At 39.5% G+C, this 21737-nt stretch overlaps 1 protein-coding gene and 1 long non-coding RNA gene across 2 annotated transcripts in view; both read left to right on the top strand.

Annotated features, from left to right (window-relative positions):
- Nucleotides 1-21737, top strand: part of DCDC2C (doublecortin domain containing 2C) — a 66210-nt gene that overhangs the window by 42065 nt on the left and 2408 nt on the right. The window contains exons 9-14 of the mRNA XM_054971160.1: nucleotides 996-1096; nucleotides 3094-3156; nucleotides 5518-5559; nucleotides 9579-9639; nucleotides 19726-19778; nucleotides 20953-21052. Of these exons, the coding sequence (XP_054827135.1) occupies nucleotides 996-1096; nucleotides 3094-3156; nucleotides 5518-5559; nucleotides 9579-9639; nucleotides 19726-19778; nucleotides 20953-21052 (420 nt within the window). The remainder of the gene's footprint in view (nucleotides 1-995; nucleotides 1097-3093; nucleotides 3157-5517; nucleotides 5560-9578; nucleotides 9640-19725; nucleotides 19779-20952; nucleotides 21053-21737) is intronic.
- On the top strand, nucleotides 1046-21036 carry LOC129337966 (uncharacterized). The gene is made up of 6 exons (XR_008597869.1): nucleotides 1046-1096; nucleotides 3094-3156; nucleotides 5518-5559; nucleotides 9579-9639; nucleotides 19726-19778; nucleotides 20953-21036. It is a non-coding gene; the product is annotated as an uncharacterized LOC129337966 (long non-coding RNA).

Here is a 21737-nt window from a genome sequence, read left to right as displayed (position 1 = left end):
AATAGGGCATGGTTTCCAGTCCTGAAAACACCAGACTAACAAAATACTCTACATCTTACAATAGCCCTGCAGTTAAGATTAGCATATCAAGCACCAATCCATATGCAAAAGAACCTCCTCAGGATACAGTGAGGCTTCCCCCCCATTAGCATTCCACACCCTGGGAAACTCATAGGATGACTCAGCCCAAACCCAACTTCCTGAGTAGATATAAATTACCTACTAACATCTTCTCCACACATTGACACTGAGAGATCTCTGTCTTCCGGTGCTACACCTCTGAAGATGACAGTCACAGCTGCTGGCGAAACGTCAGGAACTACAATGCCAAGACCATGGCCATACAGCCCGGAAAATCTACAACTAATTAATATAAAGCTGTTTTTTATTTGAGACACTTATCAGAATCTGTGCATTGTAGTTCTTAAAGTGTTAGAACAGGAAGGCACTTCAAGCTACTGTTAAAAGTATATTATGGGTGACAAGTCAAAAAGTTGGCAGCTCTAATTGCAAATAATTGCATCTCTGGGCGGTTTTTAGCTAATATTTCAAAAAAATATAAAAGAAATCTGTCTGGGGAAACATCCCTAGCACAACTTTTACTAAACTTTTTTGTATAAAGGAATATTTTATGTGATATACAGACAGTTGCTGTAATTTTACTGATTTGGATTTAAACAACGTTGTTTTTGCAGATTTTAATGCTTCCGTTTACCAATTGATATTTCCTGCTGCCTTCTAATTTATTATTACTGTGAAGTTGTGTAATGACAAAATAAAACAATTTAAAATGTATGCAATTCATCAGGCTGCCCTTCATTTAAAATGATACACAAATGATTCTGTACAAACAATCATTTAAAATGATATGCAAATTATTGCTTTTCAGTTATGCCTAAATGTATGTATAGAATTTATTTGCACCAATGGTTTTTACTATGTTGGATAACATTGTAAATTTTTTTAAAGAAAAAAATTGACATCCCTTTCTTTAGGGCATAGTGTTTTTAAAGCTGTAAAAGACCGAAAAGAAACAGAAGGGGCTCAAGAAGTTCAAGAAGACAAAGGAGTGCAAGTAGATCTACCTGTTGACAAGGTAGATTAAAGTAGCTCTTTTTCCTGATTTATTTGCTTAGAACAGTAATGCGACTCTTTGACATGCCACCTGGGGTTCTTCTGAGCTCCATTCCCCAAGATGGCATCTGCCACATGTTTCCTAAAGTCAGTTAGGCCCTTGCCTAGTGGGGCTTGTGGTTGACAATTGGTTCCCACCTTGAAACAGCTGCCTCTGGAAGAATAGGTAAGCTGCAAAACTCCATGAGGTGCAGGCCTCACAAAGAGATACAAATACATGTGGTTTTTCAGGTTGAGTGTGATGACAAATGTGGCTCTCTATGAGCCAAGGAGTGACTGAACACCACTGGATTAAAAAACTTCCCTTTCTGTTTCAGTCTGCTCAGGAAGAAAAAGTAATCAGAAGTGACCGGAAATAGTTCTGCCAGATTTAAGTGTATTCATTTCCCATGGGCTAGGATCCAAACTGCTCTCTGCACAAGTGGAAAGCAAAACCACAATACTGGACAGTGCAGTTTCACTTCTAGCTACATCCTCTTATGCTGCACTGAAATCCAGAGAGCCCCGTTGAGATCATTTTGAGGCGGCACTGTGGGAAGGAGGTGTGGTTGAGTTGCAACCGACTTACGGGTGACCCCTTCCGTGGGGCATTCCAAGGATGAGATGAGCAGAGGTGATTTGTTGTTGCCTTCCTCCTCCTCGTAACCTCAGTCTTTCTTTGCGATCTCCCTTCCAAGTCCTGACCGTGGGTGACCCTGCTTAGCTTCCCAGCCCTGACAAAGTCAGGCCAAACTGGGCTAATTGGGCTGCTGTTGCTGTGGAAAGGGAGACAGGGAAAAATAGTTTTGATGTAACAATATGATGAAACAGTAAATAAATGTTTACTTTCAACAAGATTTTTTAAAAAATGGGCACGATCCAGCCAAATGAGAGCAGTTTACACCCCATGGATTTCAGTGCGTGATTTAAGTACACGATTCTTATAATGAGAGTTAAGGGTGGGAACAAGTTACTGATTGTTCCCAAAGCTTTTAAATAAATAGGAGTTGTGCAGCATTGAGACAAATATGAAGAAGGATTAAGTTTCAGAGGCAGAGTTCTAGCATGCAATTGTTCTTCCAGTGTTAATGTACTATGTGTGCTAGATCAGAGTGACCGGTTTTACAAATAAGGGGGTGGAGGAGTTAGTAAGAGGTCAGAATCTTCTGCCTTAATGTGCATCCTAAAGGTATTTGGGGTGGAAAATGTTCAGTAATAATACTTTACTGCTTCTTTGACTATTTCTGAGCTTTCATAAGCTTGTAGCTGACCACTTGTGAATACAGCGCTGGATTAAATATACTGTTATAATGACTCATCAAAGAAATTTGTGAGCTGTTTAAAAATTACCTGCAACCCCTTGTGAATGCTCATTCCCTCTGTCTCTGTACTATTTTTTGTGCCCTTGGATTGCTGAATCTAACCTATAGTTTTTCTTACTTATGTAGATAATGTAGTTTAATTTTACTAACTATTGCAACTTACTGAGACTTTGGGCCCAGTTCTTACACAGAGTACATGAGTTAAATTGTCTGTCTTTACAAGACTGCTGGAAGACTGCTGGTAGAAGTTTTCACACAGTGGGATTTTCTCTTGTGGAGGAAAAATTATGCCGATAGAAAGCTTGTATTTACAGGGAGGCTTGGTTAGAACCATTCCCTTTGACATCAAGGCTTCTCTCTGAAGTTAATTTTTTTGTATGAAAAAGTGTAACAACATGTCTGCTCCCACCTGCAGCCTGAATGGGTACAGCTCAAATTTGATTTGACAAGCTGATCAGCTGTATCGTGTGCTTAGATTCATTGTTGCAGAGATATACTTGGACTTCCACTCTCTCTCTTACACATGGCTAATGTTTGTTTTCAGTAAAACAAGTAAAGGGAGGTGACTCTTAATTTTGCTGACGTGATAAAAAAGAAGGCTTTTGTTGTATTTTCTTGTGTTCTGTTTATGTTTTAATTTGGATGTATTTTACCCTAGGCTCCAGCTGAGATTGTTCAGGAAGAGGATATTTATGCCATTGCAGAGAATGTAGAAGAACAGGTTGGCTTCTCTTTGTTTTTACTTTACTAGACAACATTATTCAATAGTTAAAATGGATTATTGGTCCCATATCCTTGTTTTTTAAAAATAAGAATCAGTTCTAACAATTAAATGCCCCCATTTTTTTTTTGCTGAATCCTGAATTTTTACCAAAAAAAAAAGAGACAGGAATGAATCCCCCCAGAACCAAAGTGAAACAAAGAGTCCAACACCACATCAAAGAATCTTTTCCGTTCCATCCAAATCAAACGGAAGCAAGCAACACTGTTGCAACTTAGCCCAACAGAACCAGTGTCATTCACAGCAGCCAGACACTGGGTTCAGCCAGTGGAGAAACACCACAGAACAGAACCAAGCAGTACCCAAACACAAGGCATTCCCTTGCTTCAGTTTGCTTCTATTGGTCAGGCCTGATTCAGATATAGGCATACATTTAAGAAGCCCTAAGCATCTAGTTAGCTTTCCTATATCAGATCATACAGTGCCTGGCAAGAGTGAAACCTCAATAATGTGTTAGATTCATAACTGAGTATAGCACGCAAGTAAATACTATTACAGAATCTCTGCTTCTATTCTAAGCCTTTATTAGAATGTAATTATTCAGTGTTCTTAACATTGGCAAAATCAACAGAAAATTATACCGTCCCTCATTGCTGCATAAAACATTAAAGCAGAGCAATTACTTGAGTCCAAGAAAGTATTTTGCCCTCCCAAATAAGCAGATCACAAGCAAGGAGCCCCTTCAAAAAAGAAGCTCCTCATCAATTCAGCTTCTCTTATTTATAGGATTTTAGCATCATCTCCTGACATTAGTTGCCTCTTGATTAAGGGAACACATTCTTGGATAACTAATTATCTTAACTTTGAACACTGTACAAGGTTATCTGTACTTCAGATGTGTTCTTAAAATTCTTCATTCTTGCCAATTCTTCATTCTAATGAAGTCTATGTAAAAATAATAACTACAAGTTATACAAATGACCATTTTTTTGACTCTCAATCAATATACCCATCCTTGAATCATATGTTTATTTCTATCAAGTTAGATGTTCCTGCCCTTAGCACTTTTAGAATCTGGCCCTCAACATGCAGTATCTATTGATGTGGGTTAGATGGCTGTTCTCATCTACACAAGGCCATACAACTGTGTTGCTCCTCTGTTTCTCTCCCCTCTCCAAGGTTGTTCTGTTCTGGGCCTCTAAACTCCCTTTGTGGTGTATCTAGCTGTGGGTCTGAGCTGGCTCTGTTCCTGCATGCGTGGACATCCTCTGTGATCTTTTTGATCAAATCCAGCAATTGCTCCCCTATATTTCTGGCTGTATCTGTGACAAAGTGACGTGTCATGTCTGTTATTAACAATGGGTTGTACCCTGGATACCATGAACATGAGGATTGCAGAGCTTTCCTGTGTTGCTGTCACCACAGCATTCCTTTCCAAACGTGGGCAAGTTAATTGCTGTGGTTGTGGGATCTGCATGGATTTCTAATCATGCTAGTAGGGAGGCTGCAGTGGGGAGAAGGAAGGGTGTGAAATCACTCCCTTCCTTGTTGGTCAGTTGAGCTGCACTGACAGAAGAGACAAGATGATTTCCTCTCCTTTCCTCTCCCTACTGTAGTCTTTGGACCTTTGTAACTATTAGACCCATGAAGTTCCCACAACTCTGGAAATAAATTTTCCTGAAGTTAGAAAGGACATCAGAGAAGGGGAGGACCATTGACAGATCATGGAATCCAACCCAGTATCAGCCCTCTGAACATGAATGTTCAATATGATGATGATGATGATGATGATGATGATGATGATGACAATGATAACAACAACATTTGATTTATATACCACCCTTCAGGACAACTTAATGCCCACTCAGCGGTTTATGAAGGGTGTTATTATTATCCCCACAACAATCACCCTGTGAGGTGAGTGGGGCTGAGAGAGCTCTGGGAGAGCTGTGACTGACCCAAGGTCACCCAGCTGGCTTCAAGTGGAGGAGTGGGGAATCAAACCTGCTTCTCCAGATTAGAGTCCTGCTGCTGTTAACCATTACACCAGACTGGCATAGATTGTCAGATTGTCATTTTAACTGAATTCACAAGTATTATTAATTTTGTTGATTAATTCTTTTCTTTAATTATTAACAAAGTACTTTTATTAATAATCCTGTTCTAAAGTGTAGGAAGCAAACATATTCTTAAGGAAGATCTTGTGATATAATAGAAACCCACCTGCCCCCAGTTTTAATGTACTCATTGTGCACATGAGAAAAGTTTAAACCATAGCAATTGTTATGCATATTAATTACAAGTTCAGATACGGGCGAAGTGAAGCAATAATAATTGTTTGTTGGGTTTTCCGTCATGTAGGCAGAGGACGATGACGGCCACTATGAAGATGTGGATAACCCGGTCTGTATTTCATAGTGAAGTATTTGTTTTTGTTTCTTTTTATTGTAATCGTTAAAACAGCCATGTTAGTTGGGAAAATATATTTATCCTCGTGTTAAAAATGATGGTAGGAGAGAGAGGGGTGCCTGACAGTGCAATCCTAAATAGAATCAATGGGCTTCAAAGGTCATAACTTCTTAGGATTGCACTGCAAAACTGCCTCGTGAGTTCAGGGCAAAGGTGAGATTTGAACCTCTTGGATCATTTTTTTATCCATACTCTTATTTATATGATAAAAGTGCATATTATATACCCAGATTTTTCAGTGGATAAAAACCATGAAGTGGCAAAAGCTGAGTGGTGTGGAAAGTGAATGCGTTTGTATAACTATAGTATTTGTTCCAGTGAACAAGTTTATGACGTAAAAAAAACATATTTCATGCCAACACCCAAAATAAAGACACGAGATAACAGCATATGGCTGCTTATGCAGGGATTGGTTGCTGTCCTAAGTACTTTGAAAGCTGTCGTTAAGGATTTGTCCCTTAAGAGGATAGAGTGGTCCAGTGTATCAAAGGCTGCTGACAGACTGAGGACTGAGTACAGACTTTTGGTTAAACGGGAACTAAAGTGTAGTTGAAAATAAATAAGACAGCTTTCCATTCTGTAAAGGAAATTATTGAAACGTGTTGGATATTTAGAGACACAGTGTTAGCTGCTGTCTCATAGCTTAAACTAGCTGTGGGATTCAAATATGTGCAAAAATCAATAGCAATAATTTATTATTTTGGTAAGTTTAACAATGACTATCACTAGAGGAATTCTTTTTAATCAATAATGCTGAAACTGCCAATCAAGTACATTTTGCTTGGTGAAGTATTTTCTATCCTGTTGTGATTTTACAAAACTTAATGTCCTAATTGATTTTCTTATGCATTGACCCCATGACAACCGTAAGCTAATATCTCAAGTTACTTGCTTGATATGGTTCTGGGCTACCGTTATTTCTTTAGTGTATTTTTATCTTGCCCTTCTTCCGAGCAGCATCTCTGCAAAATTACTTCTGCCATGGACATGGCCCATCACCAAATGGCTGCCATAGAGGCTGAACACACTCACAAAACATTTCTAACAAAATGTTAGAAAGTCCCAAGCCAAGTATCCTCCTGTGATGGAGGCAGCCATTTCTGAAAAATAGTTCTTAAAAGACGTCAAAGTGATGCCTCCTGGTCTCTTCTGAAGCATCTCCTGCTCCACTGTGAGGAAGGAAAACTGGCTCTGGCTCTTTCCTTTGGGAAAGAAGGAAGGGGTCACCACATTAATGGGCACGGGGGTGTTCTTCAGCACCACTTTGGGGATCATTGTTCTTAGGTACTCATATTGCTGTTCAGAGATGTTCCTGCCATTATTGTAGGTGGCCTTTGGAAGCTTTGTCACACTGTGCTACAGTTTTCAGTGTAGAGTTACAGATCCAGTAATGACAATGGAGTGTATCCAGTTCAGCATTTCCACAGGTGCAAGGACTTCCACCTGCTGAATATGAATTTTGCAGCTTCCTCCCTCCTATAGTGGCTCCTGTATCCTCCTGCTGTGTGAGAGGGAACCCTCAGGAACACGATTTTGAGGGCCATATCAGGCTGCTGCAGGAGGAGGGAACTACAAAATCCATGCTTCGTGGCCGGAAGTCCTTCCACCTGTGGAAACATGGTGCAGGGTTGAACTCAATGGGATGCAGACAGCCTGTGCGCAGCTTTGCAACCCAGGACTTTTACCTGCATGCCTGAGCTAAAGTTTAAGGAAAAGCAGTACTGCTTTAAAGCTGATAGCATTATCTCAAGAAGCGACGATTTGATAAGGATTATTTACTCTTCAGTGTAGTGTGTTCGGATTTACGTATACACTCCTGGATCCTGTGCTTTCAGGGAGTCACAGAGCAGAACCACAAGTGACAAAAGGCACAGATTGGACACTTGTCAGCTTCCCTCAAGTTTTGATGGGAAATGTAGGCAGCTTGGCGGAATGTTGGACAAGTGACAGTTGAAAAGTCCATTGGACAGCAGTCGGAGAGCCAAGCTGCAAGACTAGGATGCCTACATTCCCCATCAAAACTTGAGGGAAGCTGACAAGTGTCCAATCTGTGCCTTTTGTCACTTGTGGTTCTGCTCACAGTCTCATCAGTCTCTTGTATATGGAGAGCCAGTTTGGTGTAGTGGTTTAGAGCGACGGGATTCTAATCTGGAGAACCAGGTTTGATTCCCTACTCCTCCATTTGAAGCTAGCTGGGTGCCTTTGGGTCAGGCACAGCTCTTTCAGAGCTCTCTCAGCCCCACCCACCTCACAGGGTGATTGTTGTGGAGATAACAATAACATACTTTGTAAACTGCTCTGCGTGAGTGTTAACTTGTCCTGACGGGCAGCATATAAATTGAATGTTGTTATTGTTCTACCACTTCTAATCCTGTGTTGTCTCCCTTCACTTCCTTGCATCAGTCATTGTGCTTTGAAGAACAGTCTTCAGCTATTACATAATGTGTATAAGTCATTTGTCATGTTGTAAGAAAGGGTGCCTCAGTAAATTCAGCATAGATCTTACAACATTTAAAGTGAAGTACTTCACCAGAATTTGAATACTGCATTGTTTTGGCCTGCTTTAATATGTTTTACTTTTTATCAAATTTAAATCTGTTAGATATAAAAATCTGTATTTAAGGAATGACTTAACTGGCAATTTTAAAAAGTACCTTTTGATCACATTCTTAGAACGCGTGTCCCTCTGTCTTATGTGTTAAGCTGCTTCCCCTGTCTAAAACAAACAAGAGGATTTCCCCTGGTCTGATTAGTGCACAGACAAAGCTTGCTGTGGTATAGATAAAGAAAACATAGATGAATCTGAGATGATATGGGTCAGTAAGCTGACTACTGCAGGTTTCAGACTAAGAGCCTTTGGGCTAAGAGCCAAGGAACAAGACCATTTTTGCTCTTGCTTAAGAGCTCATACTTCTGGACGTGTGCATGCTAAATACCTGCAATTGGGGAGGTGGCTGCTGTTCTTTTCTCCTGTTGTATCATAAGAAACATAGAATCATAGAACTGGAAGGGACCTCTAGGGTCATCTAGTCCAACCCCTTGCACAATTCAGGAAATTCACAATTACCTCCCCCCCCCCCACACACACACCCAGTGACCCTTAGTACATACCTAGAAGATGGCAAAACACTATCAGGATCCATAGCCAAACTGTTTTGGGGGAAAATGCTACCTGACTCTAAGGTGGTGATTTCCCTTACCTTGGGTCATGTGAGAAGAATAAGGGTCATCCTGACCTGAGCTGTAGAGTCCAAGAGAGAGAACAGTATAGGCCTATTTTGCACAGAAGCACTGTGAAATAAGTGTGCTGAAAGTAAGTACGATTGACATTTTAGTCTCATAGTTTCCATGATGTTGCATGTAGTCCAGACAGAGAAGGAAACATGATTTGAAACAATTACTCAGCTTTTGAACCAAACTGTTTTTTTAAATATCTAAATAAGATCCTGGTTGACTTTATTAAGAAAGCACTATCCAGAATATTTGCTTGGAGTTGACTATGTTATTGTTTAGTGAGTAATGGTAGGATACTGCTATTGGAAGGAATATAGATCTGTGTGGATTAATAGCCTGCATTGGGGAAGGGAAAGAGGAATGAAATTGCCCTCCTGCCAGTGAAGCTCTGCTGCTGGAAGAGGCAGGAAAGGTAATTTTTCCTTGTTCCTGCTTAAGACTTTCCATCCTGCATGGCTCTAAATCCACATGTGTCCCATGATACTAGGAATTTAATTTCTGGGGGTCAGGAAGGACTGAAGGAATGGAGAGGAACATGGCAAAAATCTATGATTCCTCTGGTGGTAGTTAGGAGTAACTCTACAATTCCACATCAGAATTTTCCTATATACTTAAAGTGTGTCTTTGTTTAAATCTGGCGACTCTATAGTGATGACCTTGTTTGTTCTGTCCCAATCTGTAATATTTTAATGTCTACTTACTCTTGTTTTCTGTTTCAGGCAAAAAAAGGCTCCTTCAAAAGAATGTTAGGGCTCTTATCCAAACCGTCAAAGAAGAAAGGTATGCCGTCTTTTTTGTTTCAGCTATATCTTGTTACGAGATAAACATGCAGTGATACAGATAGGATTACTTTGAAGAATGTAAGAATTGCCATAGTTTGACAGGCCCAAACTTTGTCTACTTTAGTCTTCTGTTCTGCCAGCAATAGAGAAGCAGATATATGGTATGGGAAAGCTAAGAAGGAGGTTGCTAGGAGCCATCCTTCTTGTTGCAGCCTCTTGAGCTCTTCCATAAAGCCACTTCTGAGGAACAGAGAACCCTCTGGAACGAGGAGTTGCCAGAGTTTTTAAAAAATGAGTGCCACTTCTGAGTAATGAGAAATATCCCAATTTGTCCTTCTGTATATATCACTTTGAGTGTTCTATAAAAACTATGCTTTTGGTGTAGTGGTTAAGAGCGGCATGACTCTAATCTGGAGAACCAGGTTTGATTCCCCACTTGTCCACTTGAAGCCAGCTAGGTGACCTTGAGTCAGTCACAGCTTCTAGGAGCTTTCACAGCCCCACCCACCTCACAGGGTGATTGTCGTAAGGATAATAACACACTTTGTAAACTGCTCTGAGTGGATGTAAAGTTACCTTGAAGGGCAATATATAAATTGAATGTCGTTGTTGTTGTTATATTTAAATAATTTATTAACAGAGCAACTTGTTTAAATCTGAACTTTACTAAAATGGCAGGGATTGGTAATGCTGTTATCAGAATTGAATTTTCAATATCAGGTTTATAGTTTTATATGCATAAGTCATCAAATAATAAGTTAAAAGCAATTATAACATGTTAGAACATGCGTATAAATATTATAATAAAAATGCAGAATGCTTTAAGTGTAAAGACGGAGAGAAAAAAATCTTACTGGCTCTATTAAGATCTAATTTAAAAGTGATGATAATATAGAAAAGGGTAGGACAAACTTGTGTCAAATTTTATAAACTGCAACAACAAATAAAAATGTTCTATAGGTGGCCATGACTATCATAATTTCTATTTATCTTGTTCCAAAAATTTTAAATAATGAACGTTTGTTGATTTATTATGAAGCTTTGTTGTTATGGCTTATGGCAACAGCAAATAAACTAAACTTGAGACTACTGTAGATTCCAGTTTATATTTGCTTTCATACATCTGTGTACTACTTATTACTTTTTACACAAGTAGTTATGAAATTAATGTCATTGCATGTTTTGTATGCCGTAGACTAGAAGAATAGCTCTCCCTGAATGCTGGCAAATTGATGTCCGTAAACTCTGTACTGCTGTTACCTATATGCATAAAAAGACCACAGCTTGGAATCTATAATATGGATCTTTCTTGCCTCCCCTTCCTGCTGCGATGCCTCAAAAGCTGATGCTAGGAGTTGAGGAAATCTTACGGACAAAATACTGCAGCGGGCAGGGGGGAACTGCTGTGAGGAGAGGGAATTAGGCAAAATCGTCCCCATACCATTTTTGTGCTGCAGAAGTGTGGCAGAGCAACCTTCCTGTGGCGCAAAAGGGAGGAGAGGTAATTTGGCTGATTTTCTCCTTCTTCCTGAAGTGAACCTTGCCCTGAGGAAACCCAAGTTCAGATCCCCACTCTATGTTGGAAGTATGCTGGGTTACTTTGGACCAGTCACACAGTCTTAGCCTCACTACCTCAAAGGATTGTTGTGGGGATAAAACGGAGGAAAATTATGTAAGCCAATTTGGTCCCTATTGGAAAGAAAGACGGGGTATAAATGAAGTAAATAAATAAAATTTGTTCATGAAGCTTCCTGAAGAACTTTTTGTGGGCCACAGAAGACTGCTGTGGGGTGGGGATGGGAGAAGATGAGGCAGAAAATATTCCCAAGAGCCTTCTGTGGTGTGTACGGTCAAAGTCCTTTTTTGCAAACTTGCTGTTTGTGAACAAAGTTATGCTCGTATCCAGATGTCATGTTTTGGATCCTGTTTTGTGCAGCACAGCACACTTGTCAGTTGACAAGGAAGTCTCCCACTACAGAACACATTCCTCCAATGTTTGGTACTTTGCTTGTGCAAGACAATGTCGTTTAGTGAGCCAAAAAAATGCCCAGCAATACAGGAATGCAATCCATAATGGATGACCACCTCTGTAATGGCTGGGTACAGGCAGAAACAAGATTAAGATCCAAGCCATTATTTTTTGTGCCAATATTATTTAAACATTTGCACTTGGATTTTGAATAATTCATTTCTTATTGTGTAATTTTGAAAACATGCACTTATTTGTACATATTTATATATAATAAAACATTTTAAAACCTCACTAATGTACAATAGCAAAGTAACAATTTCTAATCTCTGTGACTGCTTCAGAAACCATTGCTAATTATATTAATCTTTGATGGTAAGAAGTTTAAACCAGAGTCTTTCAATTTTATAGCTGTGAGCTTTGTCACTAGGTGGTAGAAAAATTCTGATATTTATTTTGACTTGCTTGTAATCAGGCATAGGTAGAAACAAAAGAAACTCCCCGGGAAACTTCATCGGGGGTCACATACCCAATCCACTATTCATCCATGGACACACTTGGAACACTCCTGTGTGTCAGTTTTGGCGCACCCCACGTCTTGGCCGTGTGCACGTGACCCCTGATGAAGTTTTTTGATATGAATCAAGAGTTTGATAGCTGGTCCCTTGTTGGGTTCGTGACGGGATTTTTTCTCCTATGATTTTCCCTCCACCTGCAAGAGACTCTTGCAGTACCTCTGCTCTGCACATCTATAAAGAAAAAGAGAGAAAAATCAACAAGAGATACTCGGATGTGCTGTTAGATTGATATTCATTGCACTGTCTTGAATGGACTATACTGGCCATCCCTTCATTTTTGTAATAGCATTTTTGTAAGAGTATTGTTATTTATTATGGATTGTGGGTTGTGAATTATTCTTAAGACTTTTTGATATTTTGTAAGATGGTATTTAAATGTATGTTAGCACTTGTCACTTTACACTTATTAAGTATTTATACATATTTATTGAAATCTTAGAAAGATTTATAGTCTTATCTTGAGACTTCCCTGAGATTGTGGGTTTCCACCCTAGTTTCTGTAATCGTGCATAGGCATTTCAAAATTAAAATGCAATAAGATAATTTTCAAGTTCAGTTCATTATTTTCCATTAGATTGTTCAATGTCTTTTTTAGCAAAGAATAATTTTTTGTACTGTAGTTTTATAAAAATCAGTATATGTTACAAAGGAAAAAGCTGAATTAGTCTGCTTGATTGGTGATTATCATTCAGGCAATAAAAATTCAGATGTGTAATTATATTCAGGTACAACAGGTGTTTAGGAATAAATGAAGCCACGAAAGAGGACTGATTAAGTTAGCAACTTCTGATCAACTCTTTAAAGTATGAAAATGCTTACTATATATGTGACCATTATCCTATTGACTTTGATGATATCATAACTGAGCATAGAATTTTGACCCAAGCATAGTTGCTTCATCTGTAAAACATTGGCAACACTCAACTGCCTCACCTGGATTCAATTTTCTTTTATAATCTATGACAGCTAGGGCAATAGAGCATTAATCAGATCATTTTCATGTTTTGGAATGATAATTCTGGAGGAGCTCAATTCCTCCATGACATCAGACTAGAGAAACCTAAATAATCCAAATAGGATTGTTTAAGACCCCCCCCCAATTAACATACCACACAGGAATTCAGACAAACAGATGGTCACTTTGGGTATGTAGGAGAGTGGTAGAGGCAGGCTACTTGGCTTTTGGGGGTATGAAACTTGAAGGGAAATTCCTGAAAAAGTCAGGAGGATAACACAGCCTAATAAATAACAAGCAACTTGTTTTTTTCCTGCTTTAATGTATTTCACACTGGGTATCTTGTATTGTAGGAAAACGTATGCCATTACCATGCCGTGACCAGGTTATCATGGTGGAATTGAGGCTTAAATTAATGTAGGCTGAGTTTTCACATTGGACATGGGTTGTTTTGATAGCCAGCCTCTAACTCAGATCATCAGTCAAGGATGATTTCACAGGTTTTTTTAAAAGTTGGAACTGAATGAGGATTTTGACATGTGATGAACTTGATAACAGCTTTGCCATGCACACAGTCAGCCTAGGTGTTCATATTTATGAAACACAATTTCTAATGTGTGATGTGGACAATCAACAGTTTTTACTGGCAGTGAAATCGATATACATGAAATTGCCGCTGCAGTTTGGAAACCTGAATAGCTTGGTAATTCTGAAATCATAGCTTCTATTTGATTATATTGTGTAACTCTTATATTCTTGGGGAGGGCAGAGCTACTAACCTGCACCTTTATTTGAAGGACTTTGGACTTCATTGCCTTTTTCATATTATTTCAGGGAAGCTTTTTCATCCCTTCAGGCCATTTGAGTTTATAGCATCTTTGCCATGTTCATATAGAACAATTCAGAATCACAAAATGGATATGGAAGTATTATGGCATGTGAATGGCCCCATAAAACTTAGGAAGGGTTGAGCAGTGCCTCTCTACCATGTGTTTATAGGCCTTCTGCACAACCCAAACAGGTTTTATTCTCCTATAATGTGTTCTAATACAAAACTTACTCTCTTTTTCTGATGTGGGTGTCTTGCCATTTTCATTTCTGACCAGGTTTTGAGTAACAAAATTAGGAACGATGTTAAACAACTAGCAATAACTAAGTAAACACTTGTGCTGTATTTAGGGATCTCACTTGTGCATGTTCTGCAGCAGTAAGATAGGCAGAACCCTTGTTTGCTCTTGATTTTAAACAAAAAGCATACAGCAGTTTCTCATTAATGCTCATTTGTGGATGTGCTCTTGAGAATGAATCCAGATTGTTTCAAACAATATTAAACGTTCTTTGTTTCTTCTGATAAATGTTACAGAAGTGTATTAGAATCTGGTGTTCAACACAAGTCTTGCATCAGTTTTATTCATTTCTGAGAATGGCTAACTTTGTCCCTATCATGGCCGCTAAGACACATTTTGTCAACTAGGAAGCTAAATTATATGTATTTGTAAGAAGGAAGAAAAGAAATACAACATGGTAAAAAACTGCTGTTCATTAACTAATTCTGGTGAGAACTTACTGCAGGTTTCTAACTTTGATCCAACTGCAATGATCAGTGCCTTCAGGTTAAGCTAGAAAACATCAGGGGAATAAACTCCCCCATGGAATCGCTAAGAATGGAGATACCGGGCAGTAAGGGTTACTTAAAGGTGTAGGAGTACTATCACCTGCCTGATGAAAACCATGTGGCAGATATCAAAATGGAGAAGGAAATAAAGGAAGTGACAGAAACAGGAAATGTTCAGCTACTCTCACATTAATTGGGCAAATGTGTGGTTGAGCCATAGAAACAGGGTTCCTAAATGCCATAAATTACTATGCATTGGAAGAGTGGGCAACAGAGCCAACTAGAGGGTAGTGACTCTGGGCTTGGCTCTGAATGGACACAAGATGTGAAAGATGTACATGTTGTTGCACCATTTTGGAACAGTGACTATGCTTTTAAGGTTAGCATTCATGCCAATATAAAGCTGCTCCTTAAATCCAAAACTATTATATGTGACTTCAAAAGAGGGAACTTTACAAAATGAGAGGATTAGTGAGAAGGACGCTAAAAGGGAGAATTAATAGTGCAATCCTAAGCAAAGTTACTCCAGTCTAAACCCATTGATTTCAGTGTGCTTAAACTGGAGTAACTCTGTTTAGGATTGCACTGTAAGAGTCAGATCTTTCCAGGATGCTTGGAAACTGTTTAAAACCCCATTAACTGAGATCCAGATAGAATGCGTACCTCCAGTTAGGAAAGGAACTACCGAGTCTAAAAGGATGCCTGCATAGTTAAAGACCCAAATCAAGGAAGCATAAAAGGCTAGGCTTCATTCAAAAAGTAGGTTTTCCCAAATGAGATGAATGGAGTAGAGCACAGGGTTCTGGCAAAACAAATGTAATTTGAAAACAAGGCAGGCAAAAAGAATTTAAGGAGCAGATTGCTAAAATTGTCAAAACAGTAAGCATTTCTTTAAATAGGAGTAGGAAACCTTAAACAATGTTTTGTTTACTCTGCCAACAGAACTGCACCTAATTCTGTAATTCTAGTTCTGTTGTATTGTTCATTGGATGTCTTATAGTGTCTGAACTGTGTTTTTTTATATTTTGTAATTCGCCTTGAATCTTAGTAAAGTGAATAAATGCATACATTTAAATATAACATTTATGGTTATTTTCTGGGGTGCGGTTGCTTGAATCAGCTGCCATTTGTTTTATGAGCTGCATTCTTGATGCATTATAAACTACCTTGAGTACATAGTTGCAGAGAGGTAGCATAAATATTTTTAGTGAATAAATAATTTTTAAAACCAGAGACGTTAATTTGAGAAATAATGCAGTGCAGACTTTCTTAATAATCTTGATAACCTTATTTTTGTGTGCAAGAGAATTCCAGTGTATTTATAGAGCACAGGCAGAAGGAAAATGCTGTCTTACAACTGAAAGCACATGGGAGAAATCTAAACACAAAAACGGGTGGTGATTGATGGGCAAGTCAGTTATTGGCCAGGTTTGAGCTGCATGGCCTCTGCAGAGCTGGCTTGTGATGCCACAGAGGCCATTGGTTTCCTCTTGGGCCATTTTAACTCCCCATTCCTCCTCTGGTGACAAAGCACCATCAGGGAAGGAATTCTGAGGGCCCTGGTACAACTGAAAATCTAAAAAGCAAATTTTGTTAAAAGAGAAATCATATCCTGCATCAAAGCAAAGCGGGAGTAGGTATCTGAATGCGAAGTGAACTCCAAGCACTGAGAGTTTGAGTGAGTTGAATTGCAAACAAGATGAAGCTAAAGAAGCTCCAGTTTGATTCCTCTTAACTCTAGTAAGGAATAGGGAAATTGACTCTCCTTGTTATTCAGCAGCTTATCATAAGCCCAGGACTTGTTCTGGGAGGGAGAGGCAAAATTACCTCTTCTGTTGCTCTCAGCAAGGGCTTAATTGCCATCCGATTTTGTGAAACAATAGATGCTTGTTCTATTCCCAGTAGCCTTAAGCTTCACTGAGCTTGACCTCTGAAATTGCCATTCCCTTTGGTTATGGCTGCCTTACTCCTTTTTCTCCCATCTGAGAACAGCTCCAGAGATGTAGTTTTTTTATCTGATGCTGTGAAAATGTTACTCTTCTCCAGGGAAGAGTTTGACAATGAAAGGCACTGCTTTCCAGTGCTCAGACTACTTCTGCCAGCTAAAAATTGGGCCAAAACCCCCTCCAAATTTCTATTGTATTAAGTGTAGATGGTTGTCACGAATCCAGCTGGCAATAGGTCATCTGCTTTCATGGTATTGCTTATAATTTACTGCGTGTGTAGGTAAAGGATGCAATGTGCAGATCTGCATCAGGCTTGGTATCCTAACTCTTCTCTGCAAAATCAGCAATGCTATAAGGGTCACCATGGATCTGAACCATAGCCCACTCAGCCAAATCCAAACCTCACACAAGGTAACTAAGAGGCACTAGGCCAACTGGTTAGGCAGGCTGCCTCTTCCTTCATCCCTCCTCTCTTCCTTCTGGAAAGGTGGGGCAGGCTGTTTGCCTCTGTCTCTTCTTCCTTCATTTGAAGCCAGGACAGAGTGGGGGGGGGCAATTTCCCAGGGTTTTTCACTCCCAATCACACCTGCTTACAGGATTGTTCTCTATTTTATTCCCTGGAAGGAGAATAATGCAAATTGCTTTGGGTCCCCATTATGGAGAAAAGTGGGTTATATATGAAGGAGATAAACAATAAATGTAGCTGAAGAGGGGTGTAGATAAAAGGTTGTTAGGTGAATGAGAAGCAGAGAAGGATGAGGATATGGGGGTTGCCAGGAGGAGGGAAGGAGGAAATAGTGTGAGTAAGATGCTATGGGAGAAATGAGTCCTTGCAGGGTTTCCTCTTGTGCTACTGGACCATAGTTTTCCCAGGAAGGGGCTGCCAGGGATAGGGAAAGCTGAACGCAGGGGAGGAGGGTGATAAAGGAAGATTGGCTGGTTGGTGGGATGGAAAGAGGCAGGAAAAGGGGAGAAGCTATGGGTGCTTATAGGGAAGCAGAAGAGGAAATGGGGAAATAATAGAGGGAGAAATGAGATCCCCTCCCCCTGCCAAGGCATTGCAGGCTCCCGATTGTACAAATATAACAGCAGGCAACAGCAGCATGCACAGTGCAACAAATACCCATGGCATATGAGTAGCGAAAACTTGTTCACTGCCTCTTGTCCTTAATTTACGGCATTATTTCATTATGACAAAAGGATTTGGTAGCCAAACAACACTGGGACCATTATCACCTTCTGTCCCACTGAGGCAGTACATGAGATTCAAAAGTAGGGGATCGGTGAAATCTTCACAAGAAAGGAGACAATAATAATTGTAAAAAGAGAATTGAGGTGTGAATTCCAGGAACGCAGATAGGTTTGTCGATATGGAAACTAATAAAGTGAGATAACCTATCAAATGCCCAGACACCATCCAGGAAAATAAGGGAAGACAAAATAAGCTGTAGAAATCCCACAGCAATCAGAGTGCTGTGACTATCCCATGCTTCTTCATTTCAGTGTTCATCTTTTCCCATCCCGATATAGTTGTGAATATCTACAAGGTTCCAAACATAGGCTATGTTGCTGTACAGATATTCGGTACACCCAAAAGTTGTGGCAAGCTAACAGTATCTGTATAAGCACAACTACCTGTGATTCATCTTAATGGATGTATACTGGGCCATCATATCCTGACAGGAAGGACAGATCTCCTTCCCGCCAAAATGAAATGGATTAGAATTCCCTGTTCATGTTGATGAACGATTGGCTGTTTGCTAAGTCTGTGCCACAAGGAAGGAAGGGATGTTAAGTGATGTGGTGTTCCTGTTTGGTTGCTGGACAATGCAAAGAATACTTAGAAAAAACAAGAATTCAAGAGAGATGATTGTGAGATTGTTACTAACTTGGATTCAGTGGTGATAGGCAATAAAAGTGGCTTCAGCAGCTAAGGAAATGTGCAGTGTGCACTGCAGAATATGTAACAGCCCCAGGGCAATTAAAGCAATGGTTCCAGTATCTTCACTACTGCACAGTCTGCATTTTGGTTTCCTTGAGAAAGAGGCAGCATGTTTGGTTTATTACATTGCACCATGCCAAAAGAATATATCACTACAATGGCACAGCATAAATGTGAATCAGCTGATAGAAATTTCTCATTTCTACCTTTATAACCGAGACAGCTATGTATCCTGCAACTCTTTTTGGCTACTGATCATGAGTGCTTGTCATAACATGTTCAGATATTTCAGAACCTAGCTATGTGTTCATGTTGTCCCGTTTCATATCGGAATCTATGAAGTGTTCACGTGGACTTCAGGGGTTGACATTTCTGACCAGTATCCAGCTGTTGCTCATTACAGACCCGTCCTTGGGGTACCTGAACCTGAGTTGTGAGGGTTTTCGAGCCTTGCATCTTTCTGCCGTTTAACTATTGCTAACTATTGGTGGGGTTTGATTCACGACCATTCCTTTGAGTGCGCTGAATCTAGGCACCAGAGAGGGGATAGATTTGTTGCCAGTTTGGAAAACACACCAGGGTTGTTATTACACCGTCCCTGATGAAAGGACCACCATGAAACAAGCTGTTTAATCCGGATGCTTGTTGGACGGTACAGCCTGTTACCCAGTGTGACTGGATTCTCCATAGTGCGCCCTTCATCTCGCGCACCGCCCTTCCCAACTTGGAGCTGTATAGGGATTCCTCAATGATGGGTCAACTGTGACCATTTTCTCCAGTGAATTATGAGACTATAGATGAAAGGACTCAATTAATTTGCAAATGTTCAATTCACTGGAAGAATCCGTTGAGGCAAGTGGTCTTGTGTTAAGCACCTAGTCACTTTATTATGAATGAATGTTCTTATGTTATATTTACTTGAATGTACTTGATGTATACACCTTACATGACTAAATTTCTTTTGTACTTTGTTACAATATTGTTGTGGCTCCTTGTGGCTTCTCAGTGTTTGTTTAACTATTTCTACCTTTTGGCTTTGAGTGCCTCTCATGTATGCCCTTGCATTTTTTTCTCCACAGATGAAGAAACGGAATCCAAGATTATAAAAGCACGTGTTAGCAACATTGGCAAGGTCAGTGACAGTTCTCTGCTGTTGAAGTTCCTCAGATGTCTTCCAAGAACTGATGATAAGGAAATGGGGAAGCCATGGATGGCATCGATTCCCAGTAGATGCAAAGAGATGACATACCATCACTCGTAGAGATGGGAAGTCTAGGGAGAAAAACTGGAAAAATACAGAATTCCCTCCCCCCAATGTTCTCAGTGGAAAAATTGGGGAATTTGGGAGAGCACTGAGAAGCACTATATATTTTTTTCCTTTTGGAATGAGTAAAATGCTTTGAAAGACAAAATTTTACTCATTCAGACTGGGTACTGTGAAGACATTTCTGTAAGACAACCTATGGCATTAATGGTAATTATGTATTGTAGACATATACAACATTCTTTAAGAGAAATGTTCATTGTTTACATGATAACATGATGCCACCTTATGCCGAATCAGACCATGGGTCCATCATTCAGTATTGTCTACTCAGATTGACAGCAGTTCTCCAGGGTTTTAGGTAGAAGTCTTTTCGTATTGCCTAAGTCTTTTTTCCCCACTTGAAATGCCAGGAATTGAGTCTGAGACCTTCTGCTTGTCAAGTAGATGCTCTACTACTGAGCCGTGGCTCACTCTCCTTAATTTGAATAATTTTAGCAACAATTAATATGCTATAATTTGTTTAATGCTAATACATTATTAAAGAGTTCATTTTTTTCTAGAGTTACAGAGTTTAACTTGATATCCAAAACTGCTGGTAGAGAATGTTTGTGTCCAAATAATACACTTCCATTTCTTTACTACAAAATTTATTTTCTACCTTTAACCCCCCCCCCCTATCTTGCCGAGGGTAGAAATTAAGTTACATGTATTAAGATAGCATAGAATGTAGCAATTTTCATTGCTTTCTCTAGTATTGGGTATATTGACAATTTTGCTTGTAGAAAACAAAAGGATTTATTCTTTTAAATTCCATAAATATGCCAAATAGTACGATTTAAGATGCTAAGATAGATGATGCGTATTTTATGTTGTTAAAGCAGTTAAGCAAGATTAGCTTTGATAGGAAATTAAGTTTTACATGTATTTTGATAAATATTTCATTTTTCATTAAAAAATTTCATTCCCCCCCCCCCCAATCACATATTTTTTTCTCATGGCTTCAACATTTCTGGAAATTTTATGTCTCTAATTTGAGAAGGAGGAGGAACTTAGTGATCAACACGAGGGCTCTCCCAACATGCAGCAATTACAGCCGATGCAGAAGGTGGCTAAAAATGTTCAGGGCATCAGCCAGAATGGTGAGTTGTGACATTTGTTAAAGCAGTTGGGGCATTGATACATGTCTGCTGATTCTAATGTTTACTCCCATAGAACTTAATGAGAGCCATCTTTGAACTCTGAGAAACAGAAGCAATGCATTCATCCGCCCCCACCCCCCATTTTTGTTCTTATTTTATTTCTAGTGTTTTAAGCAGAACAGCGGTGTAAGAAATGAGCTCTCAGAATATACTGTCTTATATTTTGGCACAGGTGTTTTCTGCATCCCTGACCTGGATAGCCCAGGCAAGCCTGATTTTATCAGATCTCGGAAACGAAGTAGGGTCAGCCTTGGTTAGTCATTGGATGAGAGGCCGCCAACGAAAACAACGGTTGCAGGGGCAGGCAATGGCTAACAACTTCTGTTAGCCTCTTGTCTTGAAAACCCCAGCAGGGGTGACCTTAAGTCAGCTATGACTTGATGGCACTTTCCATCACCACCAATTTTTGTGTAGACTTTAAAAAAATTTCATTCCCATAAATTTCTCTGTTATGATGAGTAATCAGATAGAAAGGCTAAGGGGAAGATGCGAGAGTAATTTAAATTTATAATATGCAAGATCTCATTGCTGTGTTAGAATTGCCAAGTCATATACTAAGAATGACAACCTATTTACACTCCCTTTTGCATGTAGATTTAATTTCTTGGTTGATTAGCTCTAGGTA

Source organism: Eublepharis macularius, chromosome 1, assembly GCF_028583425.1.
Source record: "Eublepharis macularius isolate TG4126 chromosome 1, MPM_Emac_v1.0, whole genome shotgun sequence".
NCBI lineage: Eukaryota > Metazoa > Chordata > Lepidosauria > Squamata > Eublepharidae > Eublepharis > Eublepharis macularius.
The sequence above is the reverse complement of the archived record's forward strand: the minus strand, read 5'-3'. Positions and strand labels throughout refer to the sequence as shown.